Here is a 20083-nt window from a genome sequence, read left to right as displayed (position 1 = left end):
AGGGATCCCCTTTCTCCACACCCTCTTCAGCATTGATTGTTTGTAGATTTTTTGATGATGGCCATTCTGACCAGTGTGAGATGATATCTCATTGTAGTTTTGATTTGCATTTCTCTAATGATCAGTGATGTTGAGCATTCTTTCATGTATTTGTTGGCAATCTGTATATCTTCTTTGGAGAAATGTCCACCCAGGTCTTCTGCCCATTTTTGGATTGGGCCTTTTGTTCTCCTGATATTGATCTGCATGAGCTGCTTGTAAATTTTGGAGATTAATCCCTTGTCAGTTGCTTCATTTGCAAATATTTTCTCCCATTCTGAGGGCTATCTTTTTGTCTTGTTTATAGTTTCCTTTGCTGTGCAAAAGCTTTTAAGTTTCATTAGGTCCCATTTGTTTATTTTTGTTTTTATTTCCATTTCTCTAGGAAGTAGGTCAAAAAGGATCTTGCTGTGATTTATGTCATGGAGTGTTCTGTGTTTTCCTCTAAGAGTTTAATAGTGTCTGGCCTTACATTTAGGTCTTTAATCCATTTTGAGTTTATTTTTGTGTATGATGTTAGGGAGTGTTCTAATTTCATTCTTCTACATGTAGCTGTCCAGATTTCCCAGCACCACTTATTGAAGAGGCTGTCTTTTCTCCACTGTATATTCTTGCTTCCTTTATCAAAGATAACATGACCATATGTGCATGGGTTTATCTCTGGGCTTTCTATCCTGTTCTGTTGATCTATATTTCTGTTTTTGTGCCAGTACCATACTGTCTTGATTATTGTAGCTTTGTAGTATAGTCTGAAGTCAGGCAGCCTGATTCCTCCAGCTCCGTTTTTCTTTCTCAAGATTGCTTTGGCTATTCGGGGTCTTTTGTGTTTCCATACAAATTGTGAAATTTTTTGTTCTAGTTCTGTGAAAAATGCCATTGGTAGTTTGATAGGGATTGCATTGAATCTGTACATTGCTATGGGTAGTATAGACATTTTCACAATGTTGAGTCTTCCAATCCAAGAACATGTTATATCTCTCCATCTATTTGTATCATCTTTAATTTCCTTCATCAATGTCTTATAATTTTCTGCATACAGGTCTTTTGTCTCCTTAGGTAGGTTTATTCCTAGATATTTTATTCTTTTTGTTGCAATGGTAAATGGGAGTGTTTTCTTAATTTCACTTTCAGATTTTTCATCATTAGTTTATAAGAATGCAAGAGATTTCTGTGCATTAATTTTCTACCCTGCTACTTTACCAAATTCATTGATTAGCTCTAGTAGTTTTCTGGTAGCATCTTTAGGATTCTCTATGTATAGTATCATGTCATCTGCAAACAGTGACAGCTTTATTTCTTCTTTTCCAATTTGGATTCGTTTTATTTCTTTTTCTTCTCTGATTGCTGTGGCTAAAACTTCCAAAACTATTTTGAAAAATAGTGGTGAGAGTGGACAACCTTGTCTTGTTCCTGTTCTTTGTGGAAATGGTTTCAGTTTTTCACCATTGAGCACGATGTTGGCTGTGGGTTTGTCATATATGGCCTTTATTATGTTGAGGTAAGTTCCCTCTATGCCTACTTTCTGGAAGGTTTTTATCATAAATGGGTGTTGAATTTTGTCAAAAGCTTTCTCTGTATGTATTGAGATCATCATATGGTTTTTCTCCTTCAATTTGTTAATATGGTGTATCACACTGATTGGTTTGCTTATATTGAAGAATCCTTGCATTCCTGGGATAAACCCCACTTAATCATGGTGTATGATCCTTTTAATGTGCTGTTGGATTCTGTTTGCGAGTATTTTGTTGAGGATTTTTGCATCTATGTTCATCAGTGATACTGGCCTGTAGTTTTCTTTCTTTGTGACATCTTTGTCTGGTTTTGGCTATCAGGGGGATGGTGGCCTCGTATAATGAGTTTGGGAGTGTTCCTCCCTCTGCTATATTTTGGAAGAGCTTGAGAAGGATAGGTGTTAGCTCTTCTCTAAATATTTGATACAAATCGCCTGTGAAGCCATCTGGTCCTGGGCTTTTGTTTGTTGGAAGATTTTTAATCACAGTTTCAATTTCAGTGCTTGTGATTGGTCTGTTCATATTTTCTATTTCTTCCTGGTTCAGTCTCGGAAAGTTGTGCATTTCTAAGAATTTGTCCATTTCTTCCAGGTTGTCCATTTTATTGGCATAGAGTTACTTGTAGTAATCTCTCATGATCCTTTGTATTTCTGCAGTGTCAGTGGTTACTTCTCCTTTTTCATTTCTAATTCTATTGATTTGAGTCTTCTCCCTCTTTTTCTTGATGAGTCTGGCTAATGGTTTATTGATTTTGTTGATCTTCTCAAAGAACCAGCTTTTAGTTTTATTGATCTTTGCTATCATTTTCTTCATTTCTTTTTCATTCATTTCTAATGTGATATTTATTATTTCTTTCCTTCTGCAAACTTTGGGGTTTTTTTGTTCTTCTTTCTCTAATTGCTTTAGGTGTAAGGTTAGGTTGTTTATTTGAGATGTTCCTTGTTTCTTAAAGTAGGATTGTATTGCTATAAACTTCCCCCTTAGAACTGCTTTTGCTGCATCCCATAGGTTTTGGGTCGTTGTGTTTTCACTGTCATTTGTTTCTAGGTATTTTTTGATTTCCTCTTTGATTTCTTCAGTGATCTCTTGGTTATTAAGCAGTGCATTATTTAGCCTCCATGTGTTTGTATTTTTTACAGATTTTTTCCTGTTATTGATATCTACTCTTATAGCATTGTGGTCGGAAAAGACACTTGGTATGATATCAATTTTCTTAAATTTACCAAGGCTTGATTTGTGACCCAAGATATGATCTATCCTGGAGAATGTTCCATGAGCACTTGAGAAGAAAGTGTATTCTGTTGTTTATGGATGGAATTGTCCTATAAATATCAATTAAGTCCATCTTGTTTAATGTATCATTTAAAGCTTGTGTGTCCTTATTTATTTTCATTTTGGATGATCTGTCCATTGGTGAAAGTGGGGTGTTAACGTCCCCTACTATGATTGTGTTACTGTCAATTTCCCGTTTTATGGCTGTTAGTATTTGCCTTATGTATTGAGGTGCTCCTATGTTGGGTGCATAAATATTTACAATTGTTATATCTTCTTCCTGAATTGATCCCTTGATCATTATATAGTGTCCTTGTCTCTTGTAATATTGTTTTAAAGTCTATTTTGTGTGATATGAGAATTGCTACTACAGCTTTCTTTTGATTTAAATTTGCATGGAATATCTTTTTCCATCCCCTCACTTTCAGTCTGTATGTGTCCCTAGGTGTGAAGTGGGTCTCTTGTAGACAGCATATATACGGGTCTTGTTTTTGTATCCATTCAGCCAGTCTATGTCTTTTGGTGGGAGCATTGAATCCATTTACATTTAAGGTAATTATCGATATGTATGTTCCTATTACCATTTTCTTAATGGTTTTGGGTTTGTTATTGTAGACATTTTCCTTCTCTTGTGTTCCTGCCTAGAGAAGTTCCTTTAGCATTTGTTGTAAAGCTGGTTTGATGGTTCTGAATTCTCTTATTTTTGCCTGTCTGTAAAGTTTTTAATTTCTCTGTCAAATGTGAATGAGATCCTTGCTGGGTAGAGTAATCTTGGTTGTAGCTTTTCCCCCTTCATCACTTTAAATATGTCCTGGCACTCCCTTCGAGCTTGGAGAGTTTCTGCTGAAAGATCAGCTGTTAACCTTATGGGGATTCCCTTGTGTGTGATTTGTTGTTTTTCCCTTGCTGCTTTTAATATTTTTTCTTTGTATTTAGTTATTGATAGTTTGATTAATATGTGTCTTGGCATGTTTCTCCTTGGATTTATCCTGTATGGGACTCTCTGTACTTCCTAGACTTGATTCACGATTTCCTTTCCCATATTAGCGAAATGTTCAACTATAATCTCTTCAAATATTTTCTCAGTCCATTTCTTTTCCTCTTCTTCTCCTGGGACCCCTATAATTCGAATGTTGGTGTGCTTAATGTTGTCCCAGAGGTCTCTGAGACTGCTCTCACTTGCTTCTATTCTTTTTTCTTTATTCTGCTCTGCAGTAGTTATTTCCACTATTTTATCTTCCAGGTCACTTATCTGTTCTTCTGCCTCACTTATTCTGCTATTGTTCCCTTCTAGAGAATTTTTAATTTCATTCATTTTGTTGTTTATCACTGTTTGTTTGGTCTTTAGTTCTTCTAGATCCTTGTTAAACGTTTCTTGTATTTTCTCCATTCTATTTCCAAGATTTTGGATCATCTTTACTATCATTATTCTGAATTCTTTTTCAGGTAGACTGCCTATTTCCTCTTCATTTGTTAGGTCTGGTGGGTTTTTGCCTTGCTCCTTCATCTGCTGTGTGTTTCTCTGTCTTCTCATTTTACTTAACTTACTGTGTTTGTGGTCTCCTTTTCACAGGCTGCAGGTTCGTAGTTCCTGTTGTTTTTGGTGTCTGCCCCCAGTGGGTAAGGTTGGTTCAGTGGGTTGTGTAGGCTTCCTGGTGGAGGGGACTGGTGCCTGTGTTTTGGTGGATCAGGCTGGATCTTGTCTTTCTGGTGGGCAGGTCCACGTGTGGTGGTGTGTTTTGGGGTGTCTGTGGCCTTATTATGATTTTAGGCAGCCTCTCTGCTAATGGGTGGTGTTGTGCTCCTGTCTTGCTAGTTGTTTGGCATAGGGTGTCCAACACTGGAGCTTGCTGGTCATTGAGTGGAGCTGGGTCTTGGCATTGAGATGGAGATCTCTGGGAGATTTTTGCCATTTGATATTATGTGGAGCTGGGAGGTGTCTTGTGGACCAGTGTCCTGAATTTGGCTCTCCCACCTCAGAGGCACAGCCCTGACGCCTGGCTGGAGCACCGAGAGCCTGTCATCCACATGGTGCACAATAAAAGGGAGAAAAAGAAAGAAAGAAAGAAAGAAGAAGATAAAATAAAATAAAATAAAGTTATTAAAATAAAAAATTATTTGAAAAGTTTTTTTAAGTATTTAAAAAAAAAAAGAAAAAAGAAGAGAGCAACCAAACCAAAAAACAAATCCACCAATGATAACAAGCGCTAAAAAGTATACTAAAAAAACAAAGAAAGAAAAAAAAAGGACAGACAGAACCCTAGGACAAATGGTAAAAGCAAAGCTATACAGACAAAATCACACACAGAAGCATACACATACACACTCACAAAAAGAGGAAAAGGGGAAAAATAATATATCTTGCTCCCAAAGTCCACCTCCTCAATTTGGGATGATTCGTTGTCTGTTCAGGTATTCCACAGATGCAGGTACATCAAGTTGTTTGTGGAGCTTTAATCCGCTGCTTCTGAGGCTGCTGGGAGAGATTTCCCTTTCTCTTCTTTGTTAGCACAGCTCTCAGGGTTCAGCTTTAGATTTGGACCCGCCTCTGTGTGTAGGTCACCTGAGGGCGTCTGTTCTTCGCTCAGACAGGACAGGGTTAAAGGAGCAGCTGATTCAGGGGATCTGGCTCACTCAGGTCAGGGGAAGGGAGGCGTACGGATGCGGAGCGAGCCTGTGGCAGCAGAGGCTGGCGTGACGTTGCACCAGCCTGAGGCACGCCATGTGTTCTCCCGGGGAAGTTGTCCCTGGATCGCGGGACCCTGGTAGTGGCGGGCTGCACAGGCTCCCGGGAGGGGCGGTGTGGATAGTGACCTGTGCTCGCACACAGGCTTCTTGGTGGCTGCAGCAGCAGCCTTAGAATCTCATGTCCATCTCTGGGGTCCGCGCTGATAGCCGCGGCTCATGCCCGTCTCTGGAGCTCATTTAGGCGACGCTCTGAATCCCCTCTCCTCGCGCACCAGGAAACAAAGAGGCAAGAAAAAGTCTCTTGCCTCTTTGGCAGTTCCAGAGCTTTTCCCGGACTCCCTCCCGGCTGGCTGTGGCGCACTAACCCCTTCAGACTGTGTTCATGCTGCCAACCCCAGTCCTCTCCCTGCGATCCGACCGAAGCCCGAGCCTCAGCTCTGAGTCCCCACCCGTCCCGGCGGGTGAGCAGACAAGCCTCTCGGGTTGGTGAGTGCTGGTTGGCACTGCTCCTCTGTGCGGGAATCTCTCTGCTTTGCCCTCTGCACCCCTGTGGCTGCGCTCTCCTCCGCGGCTCCGAAGCTTCCCCCCCCGCCACCTGCAGTCTCTGCCCACGAAGGGGCTTCCTAGTGTGTGGAAACCTTTCCTCCTTCACAGCTCCCTCCCACTGGCACAGGTCCCGTCCCTATTCTTTTGTCTCTGTTTTTTCTTTTTTCTTTTGCCCTACCCAGGTACGTGGGGAGTTTCTTGCCTTTTTCGAGGTCTGATGTCTTTTGCCAGCATTCAGTAGGTGTTCTGTAGGAGTTGTTTCACATGTAGATGTGTTTCTGATGTATTTGTGGGGAGGAAAGTGATCTCCACGTCTTACTCTTCCGCCATCTTGAAGCTCCCCTTCAAGCACATATTTTTTGTAGAAGGTTTCTGCTGGTCTCGTGAAGGTTACTGCTGGTCATGAGGAACAGATGTCACCATGAAGGATTTTAGTGTTTTTCTGGATATGAGGAGATACAAGAATTGGGCTCATAAAATCGACTCCTGAAAATATCTGTCTGAAGACCTGTTCTGCCAGTTTTTCCCAGAGCACAGAGTACCTCATTTCAGCTCTCCACCCTGAACACCTTTCAGGGAGGTGCTGAAAGTTAGCACTGCAGCAGCATATGATTTAATCCTTGTAGAGGTAGCTGGCAAGTGCCAGTGGCGAGTGGCAATTAGTTGACAAGAGTCATGTTGAATCCTGTGGTTTGGTGACTTTTTTGAGTGAAATCAGTATAGGCAATGTGAAGCTTTTAAGAAAAAGACTTGATGTGATTGGAAGAAATTTAAAAAGAAGGAAAGAAGTTGGACATGTGAAATCATGTCAGTGATTGAATTAACTAGTGAATGGTATTGTAAAAGAAAACAAGAGATTAAGAAATAAATTATTTCTGTTTCTGGGACTTTAAAGAATATCCCCAGGACAAAATCAATTTAAAAAGTGTTTTTGTTTTTTTTTTTTTCTTAAAAGGAAGGAAATGGCCCACAGGGGAGAGGCTTAACATGCTTCAACTAATCTGAGTTGTGTATCTGTCAAACTGAGAATCAGTTATACTCTTTCAAAAGTGTGTGTTTGTTAATCATGGGAAATTTTAATTCCTGGCAATATTCCCTCAAGTTGTCTCAAGTTTATAAAAGCCTCTTGCTTTTTGTGGGATCATTAGTTTCTTAGGAAAAATAAAAAGTAGTGGGCTTCCCTGGTGGCGCAGTTGTTGAGAATCTGCCTGCCAATGCAGGGGACATGGGTTTGAGCCCTGGTCTGGGAGGATCCCACATGCCGCGGAGCAACTGGGCCCGTGAGCCACAACTACTGAGCCTGCGTGTCTGGAGCCTGTGCTCTGCAACGGGAGAGGCCGCGATAGTGAGAGGCCCGCGCACCGCGATGATGAGTGGCTCCCGCTTGCCACAACTAGAGAAAGCCCTCGCACAGAAACGAAGACCCAACACAGCCAAAAAAATAATAATAATAATAATTAAAAAAAAAAAAGTAGTAATGGAACAAAACTGACTTTGGGAATTTAAAATACAAACTTCTGGTTCTAATTGCCTTTGCCTTATATGGAGATTTAACAGAATCATTAATATCAATCAGAAATTCATCTTTTTTTGGAAGTTGTGGACAAGCAGCTTTTACACAGGGTAGCCTGAACCAAACATGAAAATGCTCTTCTTCCTTATAAAAGAGTCTATGAAAATTAACAATGAACTTTTACATAAAATGAAAGTAACTTTTCTGCTGGGTGCTTCTTAATACTCCAGTGATGTCAGAGTGTTGGCCTTTTCTTTGCAGGTGTTATTTGGTTGGAAGTTAATTTGTTTAAACGCATTATTTTTCCTCCTAGGGATCTAATGTCTTCTAAAAACTACCCAACAGTGATAGTCTTGCAAAATGATTCAATAAACTATTTCATAAAATGTTGCTATCTTCCATTGTCTTAAATCTAATCAGTTCGGTGAACTGAGGGCCCCGTGTGTGACCCTGCATGATTCATTACCCAAAACTCTCCAGGGTATTTTAAAGTTGATTTATCTCAGGAGCAGCTGAGAGCTTATTGAGTAATTCACATTTTTCCAGAGAAGTTGACTTAAAATATCCAGTGCAACCTGCCAAGCTCTGCTTTTGTTTATAAATCTGCTTCCTGGTGACATCATACAGGATGGTCCCTCCCTGGAAGCCTTGAATTTTGCTGGTCTTCTCAGATGCTGCATTCTAAACCCAGCACAATCTCATTGTAACCCTTTCCTTACCTGATTACTCTAGCTTAAGAGGAAATGCCCAACCATTTCCGGTATTCTCTCAACAAAAAATTTTTTTGTTTTAGATTCTGACCTCACTCTTAATTAACAACCTCACTCTTAATATAAATTCAACTACTTGTGATTTTATTTTTCAGTATGGATATTGTCTTCTTGATGTTTTCTTAAAGAGTTATTCAGAGTAGATTATGACCAACTTAAGAACCTAAATGGATATAAATGGGACATGACTGTTGTAAAAAGGAACACATCTTTAAGGCAGTGAAGAACCTCAAAATGCTGTCAACACTTTGAGCTTCATAACTGAATGATTTATTTGCAACTAATTATCTCTTGTCGTGGGGAAGAATCATGTCTTTAAGCAAAGCCGCATTCTAGATAGCAAAATAAATATCAATTTCGCCACTGAAAATTGTTTCTGCTACCTGGAAAGCTAGTTGGTTCATACTTAAATGAGCACATTTTTCATAATAAGAGACCAAGCAGTCAGCTTGGGATTCCTGGGGACCCACAAGTGGGTCTGCGGTTAGCATGTTCACGTCAACATGGGAAATTTGGCTTATTCTCCGTAGAAACTTCTCAGATTTTGTGAAAGAAATTAGGAGAGTTTTCTTAAAAACGATTTTATAGACTTAGAATCGTATTTCTTTCTTTCTTTTTTTTTTTGAGTCTTACTTTTATTTTTTATTTTATTTTTTTAACATCTTTATTGGAGTATAATTGCTTTACAATGTTGCATTAGTTTCTGCTGTATAACACAGTGAATCAGCTATATGTATACATATATCCCCATATCTCCTCCCTCTTGCGTCTCCCTCCCACCCTCCCTATCCCACCCCTCTAGGTGGTCACAAAGCACTGAGCTGATCTCCCCGTGTGATGAATTTGCTTCCCACTAGTTATCTGTTTTACATTTAGTAGTGTATATATGTCAATGCTACTCTCTCACTTTGGTCAAACTATTTAATTCTGATAAAGTTTCAAAACTAAAAGTAAACTGAACTTATATCTGATGACATAATTTTGGAAATTCGTGATTGCTTTGCTGCCTTATTTATTTACTATCTTAAAAAGTGGGTTTTTTCTTCCACTATAAAAATAAAACATCTTCATTGTAATTGCATTTAGAAAATTCTTTTGGAAAAAGATTATTGTTCTGGTTTTTCACTACAAAAGACAGTGGGTTTTTTTTCTCACGATAAAAGTAAACATGCTCAATAAATATATTTGCACATTATTTATGTGTGTCTCTGGTTGTTTTCTTAGAGTGCCACCTTAATTATCTTTATGAGAAAGTCCTCAAGGATCGGCCATTAATTCAGATACCTTTCCCTCAATTGATATGTTCCTTTAAGTGGTCTGAAAATACTTAAGGGTCTTAGCCATATGTGAGGAAACTGATCCTCTGTTCTGATTCTTAAGTCCCAATTCTATGTGGCCAAAGGATTAAAAATAACTTTCTTTCCAAAGCATTTCCTACTTAATTGTCTCTCTCCCCGAAGGCATGGAAACAGGAAGTGAGAGGTAGTTGCTGTCCATACCGTGAAAGGAAAGGAATGAAGCTGATGAACGAATTTTGATAGCTAGATATCAATAGAACAGATGTTCTCTTGACCATATTTCCTGGGGACACAGTGGGAATCAAAGGCAAACTGGTAACATTTTTATTCATTATGTTTTAAAGAAAGTTTCCAAGCCTCGCATACCTGATACCATTAATCTACCTTCAAGCACACTGTATTACTTAAGGTGGATTAGAATTCATGCATTGTTTTGTGTGACAGGAGGCAAGTACTGAGTAAAAGTAATATCAGGCCCTTCTTAGGAATAAGGCATGGAGGCATTTAAATCACTCTGTCATGTCAAAATAAAGTTCAATGGCAGAATCTAGACTGGATCTTGATTCATACAAGATATTTAATAAATATTTGTAGAATCAGAGGCCTTCCAGAAGAAACTCTTACCCAGACAGGAAAGCTCTTCTGAGTAAGAACCTAGAGTGAGAGTGGTCATACAACAGAAGTAAAGACTGGCTTAAAGAACTGGAGTACATTAAACTTGTTCATTAAACAAATTTGGTTGCTTACCTACAGAGTGTCAAGCACTGTGTCAGATGTGGCAGACACAGTGGGAACACATGAGAGAAATAACGAAAAGGCCTTAGTTTAAAAAATTAATGGGAAAAAATTGGGATAATAAATGTGTTATTGGTTTCGGCAAATCAAATACTTTTGAGCAAATGGTGTATTATTTGACAAACCTGAGACTCTTCTCACTGAATCTGAAATTAGGAAAGCATAAAATCAGACAGAATTACTAGGAAACCAAAGCTGTCTGGGTATATTCCTTTAAGTATAAACCTGTGTTGGAAAGTTGGTTTTGGGGACCCACATGTTTGGATAACCGACTTGCACCGTTTCCCTCCAAATTCTAACCAAATCGAGGAAAACTAGATTTCATATGGAATAGTTTCACTTTTTAAAGGAAACGTTGCAAAAATATTAAACTATATCATTCTATTTTTATGAAGAAGCCCAGGCACTGTCTTTCTATCTGACCACATAAGTCAAAATTTATGGAAGTATAATTATTGCCTTTGTTGCAAAAACCAGAAATAGAGACTTAAGAAGAAATGTCCATATTTCAATGTCTTGAGCATTTTGGTGCTATAGTAACTGTTCCCTTTTAAAATGCTCATTTAGACATATCTTCAATAGTGTTACTGTAACAGCAAAGTCTCTTTGAGGCAAAGGAAAGATTTTTAATGACAAAAGAAAAATACTGTTAACTGTGAGGTTGAATTTCGGAGCCCATGTGAAGGAAGGCTTAGCAAAGGGGTAGGTAGGTGAGACCGAATGCTCACAGGAAGCTAACTTTGTATGCTGGATTTGATTCTATTAGGACTATCTTTTTTTTTTTTGAAACATCTTTATTGGAGTATAATTGCTTTACAATGGTGTGTTAGTTTCTGCTTTATAACAAAGTGAATCAGCTATACATATACATATATCCCCATATCCCCTCCCTCTTGTGTCTCCCTCCCACCCTCCCTATCCCACCACTCTAGGTGGTCACAAATCACCGAGTTGATCTCCCTGTGCTATGCAGCTGCTTCCCACTAGGTATCTATTTTACATTTGGTAGTGTATATATGTCCATGCCACTCTCTCACTTTGTCCCAGCTTACCCTTCCCCCTCCCTGGGTCCTCAAGTCCATTCTCTAGGTTCACGTCTTTATTCCTATCCTGCCCCTAGGTTCTTCAGAACCATTTTTATTTATTTATTTTTAGATTCCATATATATGTGTTAGCATACGGTATTTGTTTTTCTCTTTCTGACTTACTTCATTCTGTATGACAGACCCTAGGTCCATCCATCTCACTACAAATAACTCAATTTTGTTTCTTTTATGGCTGAGTAATATTCCATTATATATATGTGCCACATCTTCTTTATCCATTCATCTTTCGATGGACACTTAGGTTGCTTCCATGTCCTGGCTATTGTAAATAGTGCTGCAATGAACATTGTGGTACATGACTCCTTTTGAATTATGGTTTTCTCAGGGTATATGCCCAGTAGTGGGATTGCTGGGTCACATGGTAGTTCTATTTTTAGTTTTTAAAGGAACCTCCATACTGCTCTCCCTAGTGGCTGTATCAATTTACATTCCCACCAACAGTGCAACAGGGTTCCCTTTCCTCCACACCCTCTCCAGCATTTATTGTTTGTAGACTTTTTGATGATGGCCATTCTGACTGCTGTGAGGTGATACCTCATTGTAGTTTTGATTTGCATTTCTCTAATGATTAGTGATGTTGAGCATCCTTTCATGTGTTTGCTGGCAATCTGTATATCTTCTTTGGATAAATGTCTATTTAGGTCTTCTGCCCATTTTTGGATTGAGTTGTTTGCTTTTTTGATATTGAGCTGCATGAGCTGCTGGTAAATTTTGGAGATTAATCCTTTGTCAGTTGCTTTATTTGCAAATATTTTCTCCCATTCTGAGTGTTGTCATTTCGTCTTGTTTATGGTTTCCTTTGCTGTGCAAAAGCTTTTAAGTTTCATTAGGTCCCATTTGTTTATTTTTATTTTTATTTCCATTTTTCTAGGAGGTGGGTCAAAAAGGATCTTGCTGTGATTTATGTCATAGAGTGTTCTGCCTATGTTTTCCTCTAAGAGTTTTATAGTGTCTGGCCTTACAGTTAGGTCTTTAATCCATTTATGAGTTTATTTTTGTGTATGATGTTAGGGAGTGTTCTAATTTCATTCTTTTACATGTAGCTGTCCAGTTTTCCCAGCAGGAGAAGTATTTTTAAAACTACAAGTGGAGGACAGCTGATGACTAGAAATGAAAAGTCCTGAGCATCCAGGAATTTAGCAAATGGCTGCTGACTGCAGTTTTCTTGGTTTTAAGATACCACCAAGCTCCAGTTTAGTTATCTCTGCATTGGAGATGACAAATTTATGGGTATGTTTTGGATTAGTTAAAATACAAAGCTGATTATTTTATATTTTACATTAACAAAACTCAGAGAAATTTTATTTTGCCTTTTTAACCCCTATGTCAGCTTGGGTGTCCCTATAAACTTAATTAAATTATGATTGATTATAACCCTAATTTAAGATTCTGGGTAAGATTATTGAGAATTTCCAGGTGGCCAGTGATTGGCTTAGATCTGAAGTTTCTGAACAAATCAGTACATGGCATACCTCAGGCCACAGAGGTTGATTCAGACGTTGATATATAACTTAACCCAGGCTGATGAGATGTAAGGAAAATTTTGCTGAGGGTTTCCAGAAAAGAAGTTTCATTGATCTTGGAAGAGAGCTTCAGGGAGAGCCAGCTCTCCTCATCCGAAGATTGCCATAAATGTATGTGAGCAAAATATTATTATCCCATTTTACAGATAAGGAAACTGAGGCTCAGTAGAGTATGTATCTTGCCCACTGTCCCATGGCTAATAATTAGCAGTGCTGAGATTCAAACCCAGGTCAGTCTGCCTCTGAAGCCCATGCTCTTAAGCACCATCTGATAGCAACAGATAGTTCCCAGGTGATATTGATGCTGCTGGTTGGGAGACCACAGTTTAAGGACCACTGTTTATAAAAGTCAACAGCTGACAGTTGTAAATAGCCCAATAGTGGAAACAGGTAGAGATTTGCAAGCCAGTTTCACAAATAAGTTATTTATAGTATAATCAAGATTTCCATACCCAAAGAATAGTTGCTGTGTTATCAAATACAATGCATTGAATATAACTATAGGCGAAAATTATGCTGACCACAAGATTCTCTGCCAAAATATTTATCTAGAAATTCATAAGCTGGCTACAAAGCTAAAGAAGCATGTCTCCTACATGATGAAAACAGTCCATTAGGGATGTATAACTGAGCAAGCTGTATGAAGGAAGATCTGAGAGTTTCTTCTCAATTTTGGTTTTATGCCACATCAGCCTTTTTTTCTTATTCTTAAGAACCATTAGTTACAATGCAGGCAGTGTAGGGTATAGGCAAGTGTGCTTGCCTTAGAGCCAGACTAGGGGGTGGGTGTCTGAAGTCTGACTCTCTCATTTACTAACTGGGTGACCTTTGGAAAGTTAATACTTCTGGTCTCATTTATCCATCTGTAAAATTTGGATATTAATTCTTACTTCACAGGGTTGTTGAAAAATCAATGAGGCAAGGCTCATTTGAATAGTGTCTGCCATGTACTAAGTACCCAGTAAGTGCTAGCTATTATTATTTGTCCCACTGCTGAGTTAAGCTATGAGATACAGGAGAGGCTTTTGTGATTCTCCTGATGATGGTTTATACTAAAATCTCATGCTGGTGCCAGAAGATAAAATGTAATCATCAAGCTTACGGAGTGTCTATAATGTGCTGTACTATCAGATACACAGCTCCAATAGATGTTAGCATGCCTAAATACTGGAAAGAAGACTTTGTAAAAAAAAATTCTTATTTAAATCTTCCTTTTGCCAACCCTAAGTGACCTTGTACTTTCCAAAGGGGTCTACGAACCAGACACGTACATTTAAATTAATTCCCATGGCTATCCTAGGAGGTCATTGTTGTTATTATTCTAAACATTGCAAGCTGGAGGGTAAGAGGTATAAAGTGACAAAAAATTGATAATATGTTTGAGATGAAAGCCTTCAAATTTATAAATTAAGACATGAGATGACATTCATATTTTGGAGGGAGGGGAGTGAGAGAGTTTGATACCCAAATGCTCATTCACACATATGTTTCATTTTCCCTTAGAAGAACTTACAGGATAATAGAAATATAATGGGATAATAGAAATATCAAGTTATCATAGATAAAGTATACAACTTGTGGCTTTTAGACAACTGAAAGTATTACTGCATGGCTACTTAGTAATCATATCTGTTTATAATATGATATGATGTGATATGTAATAGACTACCCAAAAATTTGGAGGAAAGCTACCTTAAATTTAAATGAAAATTAGGGAAGAGTTTGGATGACCTTGTGATGGATTTCAAGCCTGGCGAGTCCACTCTGCGAGCTTTAGCATTTTGATTCTTACTCGGCAATTTGCAGAATATAGATTATCCGTTCACCTGTTCTGGACAGGGTCTAAGCACTCTTTCCCTTCCTATGGGAAAACACCACAGATTTCCATGAGCTGTTGCTTGCTATCTTGTTTTGTCTCCTTTCCTCTACCTGCCCAGATATCCTGGCCCCCACCTGCAGTTTGGGGCTATAAGGGAACATTGCAGTGAGTCACCATGCCCTAAGGCTCTTCCCATAAGGCATACCTTACTATTTAGGATCTGGAAAACCCTCTGCTGCAGGGTCTGGCCAGCCTTGGGCCTCACAAGGATGTAAATGACTCTCAGATCTGGGCTGGTGCGAAATAGCTTCTCCATCAACACTTTGCCCAAGAAGCCTGTGGCCCCAGTAATGAGAATGGACTTGCCACCATAGAAATCTGCAATCATGGACATGGCTCTTCCCTTTGTCTTTTATAGCTTCGGAAAGAGGTTCCTGAAAAGAAAGAGAAATAACAAAAGATTACATTCTCAGAAGTGCTAAAATGCAGTCATTTAAAATGTTGCTGGTATTTCCAGGAGCTTTGAATGCAGGAAAAGGTCAGACAGAGTGATAGCATCATGGTTTATTGGCAACACAATTCATTTCAATCAATATTTACTGAGATTATTCTCCAAGCTAGACGTTATGCCAGGAACTGTGGACAAGAAATGAGTAAGACATGGTTCCTGCTCTCAAGGAATTGCTTGTAGTCTGATGGAGGAGATAGATACCTAGAGACCATGAAATATAATATGGTAATGCTAAAACCAAAGAAAGCAGAGAGGAAGGGGGCATAGCAGGATCTGGAAATTTCAGGAAGGCCCCTATAGGTGGTGACACCTGCGGTCAAACTTGAAAAGAGATAAGGGCTGGGGTAAGGGCATTCCGGGCCAAAGAAAGATCAAAAGCAAAGGTCCAACGTGTGGTGTGGGATGCTGTATGGGGGAATAATACAAAGAATTCAGTGTTATGAGAATGTAAATGATAAGGTTAGGAATAGCCCCAAACCTGTGAAACCAAAGATTAGAACAGGATCAAATTTTAAAAATTATGATGTAATTAGTATTTCAGTTGCAGTTTTATTCAGAGAAAATCATTTCCAAGAGCAAATCTGGTAGTGGGAAGCCAGATGCAGCGCTTGGATGCTGTGCCTTCCAAGAAAAAACACCCCATGCAAACTGAAGTGTTTTGTCTTTAAGCCTGGCCTCAAGATTGTTGATTGGAAGCGCGGAGCTTTGAAGGATGCAAGGCCATAGTGTGGGAGCAGACTTTCCTTTCTGTCACTGACTTTGCTGCCTGCAGCAAGTCTTCAGCTGTATGTGTGGATGGGATTTGGGTGGATCTTGCAGAACACAGCTCCAGGGACCGGCCCTGACATCAGAGCTTGAAAGAAGAACAAAGAAACAAAAAAAACAAGTGAAAAAGCCAACACCCTGCCTTTTTCACTCCAGTCAAGTCAACTCCAGTGACTCCTTAATGAAAAATGATTTTTCAAAGTCCTGATGTATAAATTAATTATAATTTATAGTTTAAAATTATAGTCATAATTTATACTTTGAGTATCTTGAGGCTACATTCTTGGGCAGAACTCTTTGCCTTTGGAGGATTCATTCATTCATGGATTTACTCAACAAATAATTCTGTGCACTTGCCATGCCAGACTCTATGCTAAGTTCTGAAGGTAAACGGTTGAATAAGGCAAACAGATCCTTGCTGTCACTCTAGCAGAGGAGGCCAGTGATACACACATAAATAAATATATAAACAAGTTAATTACAACTGTTACAAATGTAAATAAAACGGGGATCAACGACACAAATCACAATTATCAGTGCTATACACTAGGAAGTACTATGGGTTTCAAATGTTTGCTATATTCATTGGTTGTTTAAATCCCTTTTATCAAAGGTTGATGTGAGAAATATTAGTTTGAAGAACACATTTGGACCTTGTGCAAAAGAGCAATGAAAGATATTTTTTGTCATGTTACATAATGTTACTGACATTACAATCTATCTAATGATTTTCTCAAGAATTTAGCACTTGGGAAAAGTATTGATTATTTTTGCTTTGCCTGCCTTAAAGCTCAGAAAAGTGGTGTCACCAAGTTTGGAAGGCAGTACAGTATCCTAGTTTAGCACTCAGATTCTAAGCAAGACTGAAATCAAATACCAGTTCTACCACTTACTCGGTCTGTAATCTCAGGCAAATTATTAATCTTTCAATGCTGCAGTTTGTTCATCAGTAAAATGGGGATAACTAAAGTATCCACTTAATAGTGCTGTGGTAAGGATTATGTGAGTGAATACATGCAAAACCCTTAAAAATATAACTTACCTATAGTATTGGCTATTCATATGGTCACTGGTTCCGCATTTTTCATCTTAATGGTTTCTGGCTTTCTCTTTTGACAGTTATTTTTTTTTTAAATAAATTTGTTTATTTATTTATTTATTTTTGGCTGTGTTGGGTCTTTGTTGCTGCACGCGGGCTTTATTTTAAATGTCCTGTCTTATGCATTTTATATATCCTCTTTTGGAAATATGAGGAGATGATTTATAACTGTCATCAAGTCAAATAAAATGTTTTCCCCAAATGCAACTCTACTCGATGGTAAATCTTTCCAACGTCTTTATATATAAAAATGTTTAGGCCCCATACTCCTTTAATAGAATATTAGGCATAAATGAGCATGGTTAGCAGGAAAATACAGATGGGAAACTGAGTTTGGATAGGGTGACTTCCCAGCCTCATTGGTTCTGAAGATGTCAGATGCTTGTTTTGGAATAACATATGCTTTCCTGGAGTTATATTTTCTAGAATTGCAAAGATAATCTTCAGATTTTTTGGTCCCAGACAATTTTGCAATGTGTGATGAAAAATTTTAGAGAGAGCAGGTTACATATCTCTAATGAGCCAATTTCTTGTGGGACAAAGGAAGGCTTAACGTGTCCCCAAAGAATGGAATGTGCCTGCTCTGTCCGGAGTCCAAGTATTTCTCAAACACAACAGAAACCAGCACAGTACAATGAGTGCTCTGAGAGGAAAGCAAAACATACTCCAGTATCTCCTGGCATTCACTATCCATTGTCAAGAGCAGGTGGCAGGGGGAGTTGTGGCCAGGACTCTAATTAAGGCAAGTGACTCTGAAAAATGTCAAAGAGAAGTCCTCATCCTCAGATCAAAACATCATCAGAGATGTTTCTTCAGACTCTTGCTTCTACTCTCAAGACACGGCTTGGTTCCTGGACCCAGAAGCTCCCATATGAAATTTGGCCCCGGCAAACCCATTTCATACATTATAGATTTGCAAGGTCCAGGAATGGTTAACCCTTAATATAATTCATTAAAACAATTAAATTGTTTCAAAAATTAAAATAATTTTACACTCAGTAATGGAGGATATACAACTCTAGAAGGAAGAATAGGTTTAGAACAGCTGGCTGGATCACGGCTTACCTTTCATACAGTCTCAGATTACTCATGCAGAGAGCAAAGCCCAGTTTCCTATTCCTCATGCTCATAATATGGTTTGTGAGAAGCCTAAACTACCTTGACAATCTCTGAACCATCCTGTATAATGAAGGGTCTCTGAGGCTTGAAGGAAAAAAAGATGGGACCCGTGAGAGTCAGCCAATGTATTTGTAATGAATGTCTATGTGTGCCGGGCACTGCCCAGACACTGGCACTAGTAGTGAACGGGCCTTATGCAGCTTAGATTCTTCCTTTCTATTCTGGAGCATCTTTTCTCCTTAAGATTGCCAGTTTTCCATGGTCATGAGTGGAATTCGATAGTGTTCACTCTCCTGTTGTTCTCTAGAAATGAGGCCATTCTAATCTCTAGAGAACAGGTGTTTTAAAATATTTAATCACAACAGTTGTGCCAAGTCATACATTTCTTGCAGGTGTAAAGCATGTGGGAACTTTAATTCTTCTTTGGGTGGCTCCTCTGGAAAATAAAAAATTAAGATTCAAGCATTTAAGTAGACAGTCCATACTTCTTGGTAGCCCTTGAGAGAAAAACATTTTTAGAAAAGAAAAAAGGTGCTTTGACTCTCAGGAATCGTACTTTGTCAAGGTTTCTTGGTCTTGGCACTATTAACATTTTGGGATGGGTAAAGCTTTGTAGCAGGGCCTGTCCAGGGCAGTGTACGTCAGTGTTTACCAGCACTCTGGCCTCTATTCACTCGATGGTAATGACATCCTTCTTTCCCCAGCAGGGTGTGACAACCCAAACGCTTCTAGACTTCGCTCAATGTGCTTTTGGGGAAAACTTGCCTCCCTTTTCAGAGAATCACTGTTTAGGACTTTTTAAAATTCTCAGTTTATAATATTCTGTCCATCCTATTAAAAAGTCAAGATTCAAAGCTTAAATATCTGTTTGTGAGGCTAAGTAGAAATATAATCCACTGTCATATCTTATTTTACCCATATTGAATCATTCATAATTAACTACGTTTACCCAAGCAAATTACACATGTGGTGAATCTTGATAGAATTCAAAGTGAAGATGCAGGAAGATTTCTCCAGATAAAGATTCCCCACTTTTTATTTAACCAAATTTCTTTTAGTCTCTGTGCTGTAAATTAGACTATGAATCCCAACTTTCATATATATAAGTCACATATCTGTTTGTCAAGTACTTAGTGAAAAAAAAGTTTTCATCAGAGAGCTCTATTTTTTACTTTGGTTTCCTGAATATATGCCAAATTATGCAGTTCAGCAATGAACTTAGATACCTTTCACTGTGGGCTTTTTATATAAAGTTTTTCTGGGAGAACTTTTAAGTTCTTGATGGAGGAATAATAACCCCCAGGGATGTTGAGGCATAGGCCTCACTAATTGAATTAGCAACGCTCCAGGGTCAAGAGAAACCAATTTGGAAATCATCCCAGCTGGGGAGGGATAGTCCAGGCTGGCTTAAGAAAACAAAATTTAGCAATCACCTCGTCACATTCCTCCTAGTTTGCTTCTGCTTAGCTCCTTAGTAAGTCTTCATAAAAAACTCCAAATTTGACAGAAATGAAAATGGAGAAAGATATGACCTAAATCCATCACTTCATCATAATTGATTAAATAGGTGTATTGACTGCCTACTGTGTGCTACACCCTGTTAGGTGTGGATAATTAATATGCAAACATCCTTGCTAAATGGTAAAGTATTATAAAAATGTATGATACTGTTATTATTGTTTATAGGTAAGTCAAACATCAGTCAGCAT

At 38.6% G+C, this 20083-nt stretch overlaps 1 protein-coding gene across 4 annotated transcripts in view; it reads right to left on the bottom strand.

Moving 5' to 3' along the window:
• FAR2 (fatty acyl-CoA reductase 2) overlaps positions 1 to 20083 on the bottom strand; it is a 151381-nt gene that overhangs the window by 34601 nt on the left and 96697 nt on the right. For all 4 annotated transcript variants that reach the window (XM_036867073.1, XM_036867072.1, XM_036867071.1 and 1 more), the window contains one exon: positions 15086 to 15314. In XM_036867073.1, coding sequence (XP_036722968.1) covers positions 15086 to 15274 — 189 coding nt within the window. In that variant the 5' untranslated portion in view covers positions 15275 to 15314. The remainder of the gene's footprint in view (positions 1 to 15085; positions 15315 to 20083) is intronic.

Source organism: Balaenoptera musculus, chromosome 10 (genome assembly GCF_009873245.2).
Source record: "Balaenoptera musculus isolate JJ_BM4_2016_0621 chromosome 10, mBalMus1.pri.v3, whole genome shotgun sequence".
NCBI lineage: Eukaryota > Metazoa > Chordata > Mammalia > Artiodactyla > Balaenopteridae > Balaenoptera > Balaenoptera musculus.
The sequence above is the reverse complement of the archived record's forward strand: the minus strand, read 5'-3'. Positions and strand labels throughout refer to the sequence as shown.